The following is a 16705-nucleotide window of genomic DNA, read 5'->3' as shown; positions in this document are numbered from 1 at the left end:
ACCAATGAAAGAGACTGACCTGACCTGGGCGTGGTTTGAAGCCCAAAGAGAGATTACTTTGCGCTCACCCATAAAAAAGGGATGACACTTCATCCGGAACCCTAAAACACTTAACAGATTTTAGTGAAACCCTTACAGAAAATGGCTGCCCGTTGGCAGATAATCTTGAGTGGCCGAGGATTATCTGTCACGCTGACCAAATTTGACACGTTTCATTGAATATATTATGCCCCTGTACATAAGCAATGTGTTTTCAGTATTCTTGTTTGCTTAAAGCAATGTCTCTCGCAGCACATTTTGGCAGAATTGCTCTCGTTAAAATATTTACCGCATCAAACTTTTCAATTATTTGTTAGTTAAAAAATGTGTAGGCAAACTATTGTTTATCTCAACACAAGGTAGAAAGTGATTTATTTTTTTGTATTGGGGAGCATACATTAGTCCCTGGGGTTAAAGGTGAAATGTGAAAGTTGTTGTAAGTACTTACCGTAAATGCCTGAATGTAATTCTGTTAGAAGCGGTTGTTTCAAGTGCACCACCACTCATTGTGTTTAGTATTTAAATTCCCTGCACACAGATGTTACCATTTGATGATCTTGGTAAAGCTGCAGCAAGGTTGGGTAAATCTGTGCCTGTGCATGATCTGTTTTGTTTAATGTGTTGTGGCGATGGGGCTTGCCTTGTGCAAGCTGGAAGTAATGTGAGAATAAAGTGTGCCCACTCAAGCTAGCAGTCAGCTGGAAGCTGTGATTTCAAGTAGGCTTTCTCCTGAGTCAGAGGCCATAAAACTGAAAGAGTATCATGCTAGCCTAGGGTGCAACTTAAAAAAGCCTTCTTGAAACCCTGGTGGGGTGGGGGGTGGGGGGGGGGGGGGCAGCAAACAATCTTTGGTTTGCCGAATTCTGCTCTGTCAGATTGAGGAGTGCTGGCTGTAGCCTTTACTGTGACATGCAGAGGTTTGGATTTCCCCTCCTTTTATGCTGATGATGTCTGTACAAACACTGCGCGGCTACCTGCAGCACCACATCTAAAACTCCTTGTGGTGTTGTGCACACTTACCTGCTTGCATTTGGTGCTCTCCATGTGCAGGGGGTTCTCATCCTGTCGCTTTTTCTTGCCGCGAAGAGAATGACTGTGTTTTCGCTCTGTTTCTTTTTTTAAACGTAGCCCTGACATACGGTTTCACTCTCTCGCGTGAGGCAGTGACGTGTCATGCAGGCACCGGCGACGTGACGAACAACGTGAGCACTCGGCAGAGAGGCCTGTGCGGTGGGCGATGGAAGGGAGCGCGCGCCCACGTGCGCCCTTTACAGGGAACATTGGTGGACACCCATCTTGGAGCAATACATTGAAATAAAATATGAAACCTGTGCCAAAGCAAATGAGAAAGGAGGGACCCAGCAGATTGTAGCTGCCAGATCCACCAAAGCAGAAAAAAAATAACAACAAGGTGTAGCAGTGGTAGAGCAGGTGGGGAGAGTGTTTAGGGGACAGGGAGGAGAGAAAAGTAAATGCCAAAAAGCAATGGGAGCATCAGGGAGTGGAGGTGGAACAATTGAGCTGGTGAGAGAGGTCGGGAAAGTGTAAATACACTAAACCAAAGAAAGCTCAGTGTTTCTGGGAGGAGCCCTGAGCAACAAAGAAGCTTTGATGGTGTAGCAACACAGTGTGTAGGGTGGACATGTAAAGGGGAAGTGGCACAGAGGAAAGAGCAAGATAAGACCGGTACTCTTTGCAGGAACCAAAAGAAAAAAAGTAGTTCCCCAATGTGGCGCTGTGGAACGGTACCTGTAATCCACTCAAAAACAAGGTCAAGAATCTGTGCGTCAGGAGAGGAACAAACATAAGACAAGGAAGGAAAACAAACTGAATAAGATGCAAATTTAATTGGTAAGAATCCGTCGGGATGACTCAAAGTATTGGTATTTTCTACAGAATGTTTTTGACACCAGACAGATTCAAGCGGTATATCAGAGACTTAAAAATTACCATTCCACCTGCTGCACTCCTTCTAAGAGTCTAGCCAGAGAAGGACTCTGTGTCTGCTGCTTGGCTATTTCCACCAGATTCACCACTAAGCGCTCTTTGACTGGGACTGTTTAATTTGGATAAATTCATATGCATCCAATGGTCAAGGTAGTAATGGCAAGCACTTATTCACCTCCAAGTGTTGTCCAAGCTAGTACAGTTAGTCCAATAGTCCAAAGGTGGTGTAAGTGGTCTAGTGCCCTACTACCTCAAGGCACATGTAAAGTGTGTAGGGGTATACTAAATGGACAATTAAGCAGATATGACCACAGCACATAGAGCATATATAGTTAGAAGAGTATTATACTATTCATCAACGTATCTGTATTACCAAAATTTACATCTGTATTATACAACTATGTATGCTCTGTGTGCTGTGGTCATATCTGCTTAATTGAATACATTCGTACTACTTTTTAATACAATTTAGTGCCCTATATTCTCTAACAGAGACAATACAATATATTTGTTTGTAATGATTAAATAATAAAATGGAGCTATGTGACCCCAGTTTTTAGGGTGTTTTTGATATTAGAAATGGGATGAGCATGAACTCTATCACAGTCTATGACAGACCTGAAGGTTACAAAATGCTCAAGATCTGTTGCCAGCGGATTCATTAGCAGGTTCTGTTACACCTGGTAACAAGAGGGAGTAAAGCCACCAGGACTGGGGTTTTGTTTCTGGAAATACTTCAGTAATTGTTTTCTGAGAGAGATCTTCCTCCAACCTTTGTATTATTTTCCGCATCTATCGCTGGAAAGAAAATTCAGATAGATAAGCAGCAATTCAAACTTCCTCCAATCTAAAGATCTGCTTTACTTAGGAATGATAGTGAGCCAGGAACATTTGGCTAAAGATGTCCAGCTCTGTGGCTGCACTGATGCTAATGGTGAACACTTTCTACTTGTAAGTATTTAAACTTCTAGGAATTGCAGCAGTTAGAATACACATGAAAGAACTTGTGCTGTTAAGTTGCCAGTGTGCTGCTTCACTCCTGTAAGTGTTAAATATTTATCTAAATATGGCAATTCTGGTGTCCCTGTTACTATATAAAGACAAGGAAAACCTAGGCCACGTATGACACAACTTTGAGGATTGCTTTTCTTGGCCACTCTAATTTTGCATACCAGTATTGTGTTGCCCTTTTCACCTCTCTTGTATTAGGGCTGTGTAGTGTACCACAACCTTTGAACATTTTCCAGTTCCTCCCTAGTTGTACATTAAACCTTATTCAACTGGTGTGAGCAGGTAAGTACATGTTGCTTCTATAGAAGGATATAAGTTTCTATTTCATCTTCTGTGGATTTCACAATGAAGGGTAGCTGTATACTATGAGCTCGCTCCCAGGGTCCGCCTAGGCAGCAACACAAATTACAGATCAAGAAAAAATATTTGTTACATTTGTTTTTTAAGGAGTGCTAGAGTCCAGTGCTTCAAAGGATCACGAAAAGCAGCATCATTTGTGGTCTATGAAATGGGGAAGTTAAAGCAGCAGACTCATACCACTGGGACATGATCAGATAATATCTGGGTTGACAAAGGATTTGGAGACCTTTTGACCAAAACGTTTTTTTTTTTTTTTCCTAGAAAAATATTTGAGGACATTGGGGTATAATGTGAAGCCCCTCTCTGAGATGTGGGTGAGTCTTACAAATATTCCATAAATCTAGGTTAATGATATCCTGTGTCAGTCAGAGTGGGTGGTGGCTGAATGGTGGGCCAGTAGGATTCAAGATTGGATTCAAGGCTGTATTGAAATCTCCCTCTACAATCCATATTACTGTCAGCTACCTGGGATAGTAGATAGGAGAAACGTTATTCTCATTGGTGTTGTAATTAGAGAATGTAATCAGCCTTGTACTAGTCTACCTCTCATTGCTAGGATCCGTCCCTGCCTGTCATGTAAATTGACCTTGAAAACAAAGTAGGCACCCATTCCAAGTAGGACTGCTACTCCAGTAGTTTGGTTACCAGCAGATGTATAGAATTTGAGCGACAAAGAGGTGTTTTTTATCATAGCCTACTGGGGAATGGGGCAACAGAAGATTTCTTTGCATCACTCTGTCCTCAATGTCCTTTGCCCCGAGCAATCACAACAATGTTTTTTTTTTTCAATAGAAAGTTGAGTCCATAAACATAAAGCATGAAAATGGAAATTCTGATCATAGAAAGCAGTTTTTTGTTGCAATGCAGTAGCTCCTTTACATTTAGGGAATCCCTATCAAATCAATTAGCTTGCATCAGTTTGCTCAGTTACATCCCCTATAGGACAAAGACATCATCTATGCCAATGGCATATTTTTGGTCTCTGCTTTTAAAACCTTACTCTTTAAGAAATTATAAAAGAGATAAAACTGAAAATCGAACAAACCACAAGAGGAGCGAAATCAGAAAAAATTAAAAAATGTGGAAATCAGCACACCGAAAGCTAGGAGGCTGCAGAGGTTCCAGCAGCTGACTTCCTATGTGCTAAATACTAAACAACTCCTCATTATGGTTGTTTATAGCCAATTAATTAAACCTCTGTTATATTTCGAACAGTAGACGAACCTGTTCCTGCAATTGAGTTCCTTTAATCTGTATGTTGCATGGTTCATATCTAGCACATAGTCTAGCTTGGAATTGGGCGCAGACTGTGGTCAACCCGCTGTGGACAGCCAGCCACCCCACCACTCCACTCCTAGGCATGGTCCCAGATTATGTGGCCAACCCAATGTACCTCCCTCGGGTAGCCAACCTACCACTGCCCCCACCACTCTTTTTTTTTTTTTTTTTTGTGGTATTGCAGCTGAAGTCCCACCAGTTGTATCCCAATACATTAAAAGCTTCACCTGTTGATGACTGTATGATCTTGCAGCATCATGGCTCCCGCTGCACGAAAACAAAATATATTGACACCATGGTTGTCCATCTGGGACCTTCCTCACTAAGGCCAGGGCATCAGAGTATCCCTACTCTGCCCCCTTGCACCTCATTTTTACTAAACACAGGACGTGAATGGCCAACCAGTCACATTACTTGGTCCTGCATTAGCAGTACTGTTCTAGCAGGACCAAAGGGGCTGACGGGGATGGAGGGGGGAGTTGGTGCCATCTCAACCAATCACAATGCTGTATTTCTTGAATTTTGGGTGACCACATGAATTCCATGGAGCAAACAGTCCAAATATCACTAAAATGTAAACTAATTGATTGCAACCGGGTAAATGGATTTACATAAAATAACGAAAATCATGCTTTCTGAGTAAAGATCTAACGTTCTGCCAAATATTGTCTAATTCTGTTCAGTCCTCTTTTTCTGTATTGCTTCCCAAAATTTTCCTAAGTGAATTAACATGGGAAAATGAGGTTGTGGGATTCTCATTCTATCTCAGCCCCTGCTTGATGAAATGCCACATGATGCTCTAGGATGAGTTGAGGTGGGTAGACCTTTTTTTCAAAATATAAAGAAAACTCTTCCAAAGGAAAATGACTTAAAGTATTACTACACAGTGATGACTACCACTGTGTAATATAAATACAAATATATGTGTATATATATTATACAGTGTCAATCCCACTATTAAGTTACAGTTACGTCCTATATGCCGTGGGAAATGGATTGTTAGTTTTTCTAATAACATTAGCACCGTTTTACAGATCTTCACAAAATATTCCCTAAAAAACAAGTGCATTCACCTCAGCAGATTGCTGGAAAGTTTTGGGGTGATCCATCAAGTGGGGGCTGAGGAAAAAGTGAGTCCCAAAGATCAGTTTTCCCATGCAATTTAGATAGGGTATTTTAGAATGCTTGACAGCCAAAACGGTGTAACAAAATTACACCAGGTTTGGCAGAAAGCTAGATCTTTACACAGAAAGCGTGCTTTTCTTGTGTCTTGGTGTAAATCCAGTCCTCAGGTTTTTTTTAAAAATGAAGGTTAAAAGTTTATAGATATTTTATTTATAAACATATTTTATTTACAGATAGATACTTCACATCTATTTAAATAAAATTCAAGCCTTCTGATTGACTGAGTGGGCTGCCATTATAGGACTCTGGGGACTTGCTCCCCTGTCCTCCAGAAAAAAAACTTTTGAAAAAGGACTTTAGGGGGCAGGGTAGGGATACCCTTACCCCCCTCCACCCCCACCCTTTGTGGGGCAGTCCCAGCAGGACCCTGCCAAACACAATAAAAAAAAAAAATAAATTGGGGGCTTTGCAGCAATCGCACAGGTCTCCCGAGCGAGTCTTGAAGGACTCCAGAGGGACTGCGAATTTGAATTAAAAAAAAAAAGTTGTGTGTCCCCGTGGGGGTCGGCCATGCACATATTCGTTGGGCCTTACCTCTGGCCAGACCGTGCACCCAACTCTACTCTGTGCAGGGCCAAAGCCCGTGCACAGCGCAGCTTTTGCCTCTAGTTTGGGGTGGAGTATGTTAAACAGATCTTACTTTACATTAAAGAAACCCTAGTAATTTGCTGAAAAAACAAAGCAGTAGTTATTTTTTTTTAATCTTAAACTTCTTTATTGTAGTCATATTGAGATACAATTCTAAACAGTGATGTTTCTTACTTGTTTGTTTTTTATTTAAATTTAAAAAAACGAACCATAGCTCCAGCTTGCTTAAGCCATACGAACTGGGTTTCCCAAGTGTGTTTTCTTAAGCATATCAGTCAGGCATTTAAAAAAACATTCCCCCGGAGCTCCCTCCAAATCTTCATAAAAACTGTAGTTCCTTTTAACATGCTCTGTAGTGCTTAGTTCCAGTATAGTTTTGTAAACTATTTATGCTAGAGTCCGATTTTAGTGCCCCTGTTTTTTATTTTCTGACCATGAACAATTTAAGATGATAGGTTGCATCTTTCTTTTGATAATTATCGACTTCCCTTTGTTAATTTCAAGCTATGCACATTTTTTTGACTAAAATCTATATTTTCTCCTGTTTCGTTTTGTGCCTCTCGTGATTACAAACAGATTTTGTTTTATCTGGTTGAAGAGAAATGGATACAAAAAATCTTCTTTGATTCCAAGTGCCATTGATTTATTTTAGGTTCAACATATCCACTATCTACTAATCCTTCTAAGTAACTTCTTAAATTACATTCAGTTGATGAGTGTTAAATTATATTGATGAAGTGTTGTAGATCATTTTTAAGTGAATAATGTCTTTTGCTTTCTACAGGAAGTAAGATTCCCTGATGTTACCCAAGAGTATGTAGAGGAATTAATTTTATCGAAAAAATATTTTGACTTGAACGTGTAAGTACAACATTATAATGGTGTTTTCTTTTGTAAATTTGAAGTGGAATTTGTACATTTGGATTTGTGTTAAATGTATTCCTATTTCTCCTACCTCAGCTCCAGCAATCCACAAATTGTGATGTACTGGTGTTTTTATTACAGAAAATATATTTTCACAAGAATTGTGCAAATTTGGGTTCTTGACACTCACTTTAGTTTCTCAGTACTTCACAGTATGCCTATTGTCCATGCATTATTAGTTGAATACTCTTTGGCCACTTTTTCAGGTCATGTATAATAAATGACCATACTTGTGCAGAGCCGTCGGTATAGCACATGATGTTGTGCTCATGTATGGGTAAACATAGGAGAATATTTTGTGTATACTGCAAAAATTCTTGTGTGTGAAGTATAGGGTCATACTCACATTTTACATCTGTGGCATTTAAAGAAGCAGAGCACTGCACCCAACGCAGTGTAGAGCACACGCATTAGGGATAATTGCTTTACTTTCTGCTTTTAGTGTAGGTTTGGAGGAAACTAAAATGATATGTTTTCCCCTGCACCAAAGGGCATTATTTCAGTATAGCTTTCTGTCGTGTGGTGAGAATTTTCTCAGTTGGATTGAAGTGTTAGATGTGATCTGGCTGCTATGAAAGTTGTCTGTCCTTTATTCTATACTGCGTATGTATAGCCTCAAATACTACGAACAACTCTAATTACTAGGTTCATTTTCTTGTCCAGTGTTTGCAAATGTTTAGTCTGTAAAATGTCCACTTGCAGGTCACGTTAGATGTGAGTGCTTTCGTAGGAGAAAATGAGTGATTATGTTCTCTCACTCAGCATAATATGACAAGTAAACTCGGCTAAAGTTAAGAGCACTGATTAGGGCTTCTTGCTTGTCTCGTAGATCGTAACGTTGCACAGTTCTGTTGAAAGCTGGGTTCTAAGCACTTGCTGGGCTTGATAACTCATATCCTTTAAAAATCAGATCAATTTTAGATTTGTTTTTCTTTTTTTAGAATTGATTTTATACCAGTCAGCCTAAGAAAGTCATTATTCTGTCAACCTTAGTCAGGTGTTCAGTTATGTCATCATCTGTAATTTATATTTCATCAATATATGATAGCACCTCATGATCATCTTCTATGAGCTCCATAATTCTTGCTGCAAAAAGCCCAAGACTATTCTTGTACTCTTGTTCTAATTGTATATAAAAATATAGAAAAACGCCAAATGAGAAAACGGTTAGATACTGTGATTCAGGTGCTATATTTTGACTAAAAAAACATTAGATATGACGAAGATTGTTTTGTATTTTTTTTGCTGACTAGATTCGTCATTAGGCCAGTACTGTGAGTATTTTCTACCGTTTGAGTTTGTGTATGTGCATTGAAATTCCATAATTTAAAACTGGTCATTGAGAATTCATTTTTAGGAAAAAAAGAGGAATGACCAGGCACTGTTATAACTTGATAGTGTAGCTTGTCTGTGGTAGCTTTTATATTGCTCTTACCTTCTTGCTTCAAATGATTTTGAGCCTGTACCTTACCTGGGGCTCTTTCCCTAAAGAAATCACATGTTTAACAGATTCTGTATGCCCCTGCACTTGGTTTCCATACAACGCGGGAGCCTGTTTCAGAGCCCACTCCCATGCACGTTTTTTTCTAAGTTCCATGTGTACTAAGGAGGAAAATGTTTACATTATCAACTCCATTACCTTGAGGTGCATCTCTTAACAAGAGATGCACCTCGAGGCCAGTCATCCTCTTCAAGAATAAGGTCATAAACTTCAGATAAGTGAGCCCAGAGTATAGCTTTTACCCTTCTCTGTGTATCAGCCTCAGCCTTGTATTTCTTCATGATGAGGCCACTGTTGAGGGTTTGCATGTCCATACGGCTTGTCAACCTGTATGTATTATTTAGTTGGAGTCACCACCAGATGCTCCATAAGAGTCTGGAGAACTATTGTCACTTGTACACCTGTTCAGAAGCGCTGCCACCCATTTTCCATTGTACAGAAGTATCCATAGTTTACAGGGCACATTTTGTTTCTAAACTGCCCACTTAATTTGTCTTTAACTGTGTCTTTGACTCAGAACATTTCTCTTCCTTCTTTACACTAACTTCAGCTCCATGTCTTGATTCACTGATTTGTTTGATGTATTTATTCTTTCTGTGATGTTCAGTCCTTTCTGGCCCTTTACCATTCCAAGAGTCCTGTCAAGAATGGAAATAAAGACTATAAGGATACTAATACCAATCTGCCTTTCTTATTGGATCACAGTTTTTCAAATTATATCCACCCCTACTTGGATGCCTGTGCTTGAGGGAAATCCAGCCCTTGATTTTTGTTTTGCTTTCTGCTTCTTTTTAGTCTCTGGCATGTCTTTTTACTTACCAGAACCCTCATTCTTTGCTCTGAGGTGCAGATTTATAGCTCAAAAACCTAGGGTATTCAAGCCCACAGAGGTGTAAACTTCTGAAATCTTTGGAAGTTCTTGTTCACTATCCTGAAGAACTACTACTAGCTGCTGGCATACTTCTAGAACTGAGTCTCATCTTTGAATATTATTCTGAACTCCTGACGAGACGGTGTTGAAATTGCCTATTAATTTCATCCCTAAATCTACAGCAGGATGTGCATGCTGTCCAGGACCAGCAGCTACTGATTCTTTGGCAGTCAATTGTAGGAAATAGTGTTAAAGTCACATAGAAACAGACGCTATCTAGTTTAGTAACTGTCTTACGTCTGCCATTGGCAGATTTTCTGTGTTAAGATATGGTGGTTACCCAGCCAGTAGGGGCCAGGTATCACTGTAATTATTACATGTTAGGACTGACCACCAAACCATGCTTGATGATGTTAATATCCTAGCAGGACATCTAAGTCGTAGTTGGGTTCATAATTAACTAGGAGTGTAGCAGTTTTCCATGTTTAAAAGTTCTCAGTATTGGAATCGAACGCATCAGAATGTTGAAATTAACGTAAATCATGCATTGTTTCATGGTGAATTTAAGTGTTGTTAATAAAGACAATATTGCGACCTAAAACTAATAAAAAATGTAAGAATGGAATATAAATAGATCTTCTTTTTTGGGCAAAATAAATGAACATCCTTTATAATGTGGATCAGCCTGGGACATCTGTGAAAATCAGGAAGGGTGTTTTTGTCCTCATGTTCTTCATTAAATATTTTGCAAAATTTTCCAAGGCAAGCCTTTTTACCTACCAAATCTTGTAATTTGAAATTTTGCTGTGTTGAGAGGGGCACCTACAATAAAATATAGTAGGTTGGCAAAGGTTGCCATCCCTTGTAGTGTGTTATATTAGATTGGAGAAAGACAGCTAGTGATTTACCTGTCATTTAGTATATTTATTTTCAGCTTGTTTGGCAGACTACTTTATGTAATAAGATTAATGATTTTAAGGGATTGCTGTAGTCACTAGTGAGATTCAAGGAAGATGGTGAGGGAAAGAAAGATCTTTCAACCTTATCATTAGAATGAGTAGTTCAGGCCTGTCAGTAGCGAGATGCTCAAAGATGATGCCAGTTTTAATATTTTTATAGGTCTCGGGGATTAGTGGCATCAGTAGCTTAGGTTGACATAAGGCATTATTTGTGAGAAGCCCTGACAGTCAGCCGTCTGGTTGCTGCCTAGGGCTGTTAGCATCTTGGGTTCCTATCTGCAAATGACCACGTTCTATTCTTTCATTTATTTATTTGCAGATAATACTGTTAGTTATTTCCAAAGTAACTGTGTATTTTATGACATTTTTAAAGAAGCATTAGTCTTCAAATTTCTTTAATTAAACATATCCAGCAGCTACACAATCTGTGCTGATTAGTTTCATAATGCACTCAATACTTTGTTGGTGGTTAGGTGTTTTAGTCACTTCTAACTTCATTTACTTGCTTCTTATTTGATGGATTTCATTCATCCCATTTGTATGCACTCCCTTCGTGCATATTATCTTTTACCATACTTTTAATTGGATGACTTGTATCCTTCCACTCACATTCAGGGTACTACTTTTTCTTTCTCATTTACACAGTGCACATATTTTCTTGCTCACTAGTGTTTTATCCCACCACTCAAATATATGCACATCCCGTTTTGTGCTCTGTGTTTCTCCCCAGGCCTCTAAACGTGTCTGTCGAAGCAGAGCAAGGTGGATGTTTTTTCTGGCATAGGTCCTTTTTATTTTTTCTCCTGCATTTCACATACTGTATGAAAGCAAAGGTCTTGTTAAAAAAAAGAATCCGCTTTTATAGCACTGATCTAGGAACCAGCTCTTGCAGTCACTCAGCTGGCATTTCAGTCCGAAGATTTAATCTTCACGGTTGGGAAAAAAAAGAGATCTCATATCCTGGGGGCCGTTTATATACTTCCCGGGCAATTGCAGAAGATCAGATGGCTCCAGCATTTGTTTCATGTCTGAGGCCTATGGAAAGAAAATCAGACCTTAGCAAAGATGTTGCTTTACATTTTGACTCTTCTTTATTCTGTTTAAGTTCTCTTCTGGGTTTCCTAAATTAAAGGTATTTGAAGAATAAACCAAGCAGTTTGTAAAGATTGAAACTATGGAAATCTGTACGGTTTTGAGGTGTCTTAAGAATTTTAATTTTCCACAACTATATATTTTTTATTTTTACCTTTATTTAATAATCATGTTTTGTTCCTTATGCTCTGTAATGTTTCTCAGGCGGTACATTTCCTAATTGCCAATCTATCTTACAGTGGTGCTGTGTTATTCTTTTATAATGTCCTGCATAGTCCTTCCAATGTACAACAACTTGCTTGGGTATAGGACATCTTGGTTATCATTTTATTGTCACGCCTACAAGACAGCATTTAGCTGTCTGTGAGCAAAAGCCTTCTGTGGACTATACCAAAAAAATGCAGTAGATTTGAAGTCCACTCCATGCATATCATTGGTTAGCTTTGTCATTCTCATTTGTGTGCTCATTCAGAGGCATGCCTCCCTCTTCTTGTGTTTGTCATTCTCCTAGGGTGTGGCATGTTTACTGTCCTTTTGCCTGACTAACTACTATCCCTCCGATGCTCACATTTAGGGATTTATTTTCTTTTTTATTAAGCACTCCCTGAGAGTGCATGTCTTTCCTTGTTCTCTCTCATGGGCATCCTAAATAACCTCTCCTGTTGCTTCCCTTTCATTGACTCTCACCCAGTTCTCAGTTGTACCCCTACTCAATCAGTTGCTCCCTTACCTCTTGTAGGAATTCTTTATACCTGTAGCTGCAGTTCATTGCCGAGTTGTACCTTTCGAGAAAGGCTCAACTGCTCCCTTGTGACAAAAGGCCTCCGTTGTTCTGGTGCCCACCACTCATTCCCCCATTGCTTCCCTCATCTGCTCCTTTATCACCCCCGGTTGCTGCTACACACCTCAGAGCCCTTTTAAGTTATTTAAATGTTTGTTTTTGGAGGATCCTGCCATTTGTTGCTGAGCTGTGCTCCACGTTTTTGTAAGCGCTTCCACACTGATGCAATATATAAATATTTGATATACCAATCCCACGTGTCATCCACCATCTTGTAGTGGTATATGGGGTTAAAATGAATGACATTGCACACACTTCATCCCAAAGATGTGCGCATGTTGACTCATGCATACGCATAAATCATCACACATGTGCACCAGCATTATTGTCCTGTTTTTAGGTCGAGCGCACAAGTGCTCTGACCTGTTGTAATCTATCTGTGGGCTTTTAACCACACCCACCTCACACCATTCACTGTCACTCATTCGTGAGCTTGCCTTGAGACTCTCTATTCTGTGCTTAAACACTAGATTTGTTTTTTAAATACTTTCCTCTTAATTTTCAATACTGAGACCTCCAAAACAAGGTTTAATAAATTGTGAATGTAAACATTTTCGCTTATCTCTGGACTGAAAGTGGATATGCTTGCTGGTGAAGTGGACAAGTTCTTCTTTCTCCTTATCGTTTTAATTCCTTGAATATATTCTTAGACATCACCTTCCAGTCAGGGCATAGGTTTGTGCATAAGGATGCAGTCAATTATTTTTATATACAGGCTGTGTAAATGCAAATATATAAAACACACAGTTCCTGTTAACACAAGTATATTGAGGATAAAATAAATTATTTGATCCTCTGAAGACAAACATGTGGCTTAAATGTGGTCTCATGTTAAGGAAGCAGAGGGTGAGAAACGTTGTACTCCTCCTTTTACTTTTAAGCATTCAGAGGACTAAAATCAGTTTCTTTTCCTCTCTGCAATATGCCAGCGTCCAAAAGAAACCTTTGTAATTGGACATCTTAGACACTAGTTTAACTTATACAATTTTTGAAGCTCTTTTCTTTTATTGGTGTTGTTCTTAAGAAATGTCAAACCTTCCTCTATTTCTAGCAATCATTGGCCCTTGCCACGCATACCACATGAATATACCCAAAGCATGCTTCAGTTTTGCTGATGCAGTGAAATTGTGCTGTGTGTTTACTTGCCAATGAACAGCTGATTTGAAATTCTCATCATGTTGGTATGTTCTTTCCCATTTGTAGAATTTGTAATGCTCTTCTTGAAAATCCCGACTATCCAAAGAAGGAAGGCACGGTGCTCCCACACAATGCGAGTATCCTACTTACTGTCCCCGATGAGTCAAAGGTAGGTGGGGGGAACTTCATGAATTTCACTGGAGTTAAAAAGAAAAAGGAAAACATGAGTACTGTAATGCCTAATATTTCAGTATCATAGCACTGTCCTCTGGTGTTTCCTGTTTTCACGCTCTGCTATGAGAAACAGGAGGCAATAGACTGGTCATCCTACATGCTTTGAGCAGATTCAGTTTGTTTACAATAGTGATGAGAACCCTAGCCATGACCCTCACACATTATGAATGGTTGCCTAAGTTACCCCCAGAGTATTGTAGCACTGAAGATATGTTGCTGGAGGTTTTGAATTAAGTTTAAGATTACAAGCTTAGTCAGTACTGTAATGCTATGCATTATTTTGCTTTGTAGTGGTCAGGCTCAGCACTATTTGTGCATTACAGTTTGTGCATCAGCTGTAAGCAGAATTTGTGTGACAACTTGTGTCTAGGTATTTCTATTAAATATTTTTAATCTTAATACACTAAAGTTGAAAAGTAGGTGGGAACTCTCTATTTTTCATATTTCTTTTCAGAATTACACTACTAGTTTCCATAGCAAATGTGACACATTCAGCTTGATTTAGTCTTTCAAGCAAAGTAACCTTTCATTCTGGCACATGCTGCATGGGAGCTTGTAAGCCCAGTTGTGCAATAAGAAAAGTGACACTATCAGTCACAAAATTCAAAGTGAAGTTGTTAGCTAATAAGCCAGGACTGGTGAAAGGGCTTACACATGCCTCTAAAGGCACTTCAGCATCTGTTGATTTTTAATGCCGACATGGCTCTTTGTCTCGTTTAGGAAGTGGGAGCCCTGGTGCCTAGACACCATTGCCTACACTCAGGTCTTACCTCATAGAATGCTTGTTTCCTAAAACCGTAGTGTTGTCTCTTTGCTAAAGAGGATCAGACAACTTTCCATAGTACACATGTGCATACATGTACTTCCAAATGAAGTGGAAGTGGTGCAAGTTGTTTTTCTTTGAAGAAGTCTTTTGAGTCACAAGATTGAGTGACTCCTCCTCTCTGTGATATTGCGCATGGGCATCGACTCCTGTGTTAAATTGTATTCTCTCCGCCATCTGGTTCGGACGTGTGCCTCCGCTCCATCTTTTCAACACTGTTTGGTTCTTTTCTCTTTCTTACTGTTCCAACAGTAGGGTTTCGCTCTTGCATTTCTATTCCTGAGCTCCCTATGAGCTTCGTCAGTTTGAGTCTCGACTGACTGCCCTTCGGAGCGTTACCACCTGTCTCAGGCCTACTTTCCATGCACCTCCGACATTGATGAGAATGTTCCCCTGATGGAACGTACACCTTTAGATTTCTGTCTGATGTGCCCCGCCAAATACCCGCTCACCGACTAACACTTTGTGTGAATCCTTCTCTCTAGTTCATCATGAGGCTGACTGTGATACTTGTAAGTCTTTCAGGTTCAAGAAGACTCTTTGGGACCAGGGGACTCTGACTTGAAATGGCGCAGAAAGCACCATATGACACCCCAGATCTCTTCAGTGAAGAACATACTCAGGAGGAGCCAACTGCCCAGGAGATAGAAACCATCTCCATGGGCTCTGGCTCTGATGTTGAGCTCTGTATCAAGAGCCAAGATGTACCTTTTGCCCAGCCCTTGAGTACTGTGGCCCCTGCTCTCCTGTTGAAATCCTCCAAACGGTCCCCATTACCTATTTTGGAGGTCATGGGTCCACCACTGCCTCCCGGCCATGGTCGGTACCGAAAGAATGTGTTGTCCGCCCCACCTCCGGACCCAGTGCCAAAGATTGCTGCAAAGGCTAAAACCTCAACTTCTACCTCAGGCTCTTTGGGACAAGAAATCCTTTCGGTACCAGCGGATCCACAATCCTTCTGTACCGAAAATCTCAGAAAAGAAAGACTTCGGTCATCCTTCTACCACTCTTTCACCTGCCGCCCCTATACTTGGAAAAAATGTACACTAGACAGCGAATACTTCACATCCAGGGAGGAACTGGTCTAATTATTGCAACCTCTTCCTCACTTGCACATCCAAAGATGAAGGTAACATTTGAGGAGGCATTGTACATACCTATCCCTCCAAAGAAGACAAGGGACAAAGCCACTAGCCCAGCCCATCATCCTTCTTATTCACCTCCTCCACCATCACCTCCTTCCCCTTCTTCACCGCAGTCCCCTATACGGGACACACTGGTTGATACTCCTGATGGGTCTCCACAGTCTTACACTGGGGGATTAGAGGGTCCATTGGATGATACTGACCTATGGGATGCTTATGATCTGCATCCCACCACTTCCTATGATCTGGACATTTATCCTGCTCGCCCCTCCCCTCCAGAGGATACCACTTCATACCAACAAGTCACATCCAGGGCAGCAGCGTTCCATAATATGCAGTTCCATAAGGAATCCATAAAGCAGGACTTTTTATTTTACAACTTCTCTTCCACCCACAGAGACCCCCAATTTCTCCTCATGCTCCCCAGCATGATGAAACATGCAGAGTATATATATTTAAGGAGCCATTCCAGTCTAGGGTGATTCATCCCCCGGGTGGACTAAAAATATAGCTCCTTCAGATCCTCTTTTTTGTTACGCCAGTTTCACCTGACTTCATTGTTCCACCACTTTCTGTAAGCGAGCAGACAGTCAAGCCACTGGGGACTCTCCTCCTCCAGAAAAGGAGAGTAAACAAATAGATGCAGCTGTTAAGAGGGTTGCAGCGCAGGCTGTAAACCATTGGCACATTGCCAATTCGCAGGCTCTTTTGGCCCCCTGTGATCTGGCACATTTGGATGAAATGGAGGAACTGCTACAGTACCTTCCCGA

The 16705-nt window shown here is 40.4% G+C and overlaps 1 protein-coding gene across 4 annotated transcripts in view; it reads left to right on the top strand.

Annotated features, from left to right (window-relative positions):
• RNF216 (ring finger protein 216) overlaps positions 1 to 16705 on the top strand; it is a 697454-nt gene that overhangs the window by 133836 nt on the left and 546913 nt on the right. For all 4 annotated transcript variants that reach the window (XM_069210010.1, XM_069210009.1, XM_069210008.1 and 1 more), the window contains 2 exons: positions 7193 to 7269; positions 13800 to 13902. In XM_069210010.1, coding sequence (XP_069066111.1) covers positions 7193 to 7269; positions 13800 to 13902 — 180 coding nt within the window. The remainder of the gene's footprint in view (positions 1 to 7192; positions 7270 to 13799; positions 13903 to 16705) is intronic.

Source organism: Pleurodeles waltl, chromosome 10 (assembly GCF_031143425.1).
Source record: "Pleurodeles waltl isolate 20211129_DDA chromosome 10, aPleWal1.hap1.20221129, whole genome shotgun sequence".
NCBI lineage: Eukaryota > Metazoa > Chordata > Amphibia > Caudata > Salamandridae > Pleurodeles > Pleurodeles waltl.
The sequence above is the reverse complement of the archived record's forward strand: the minus strand, read 5'-3'. Positions and strand labels throughout refer to the sequence as shown.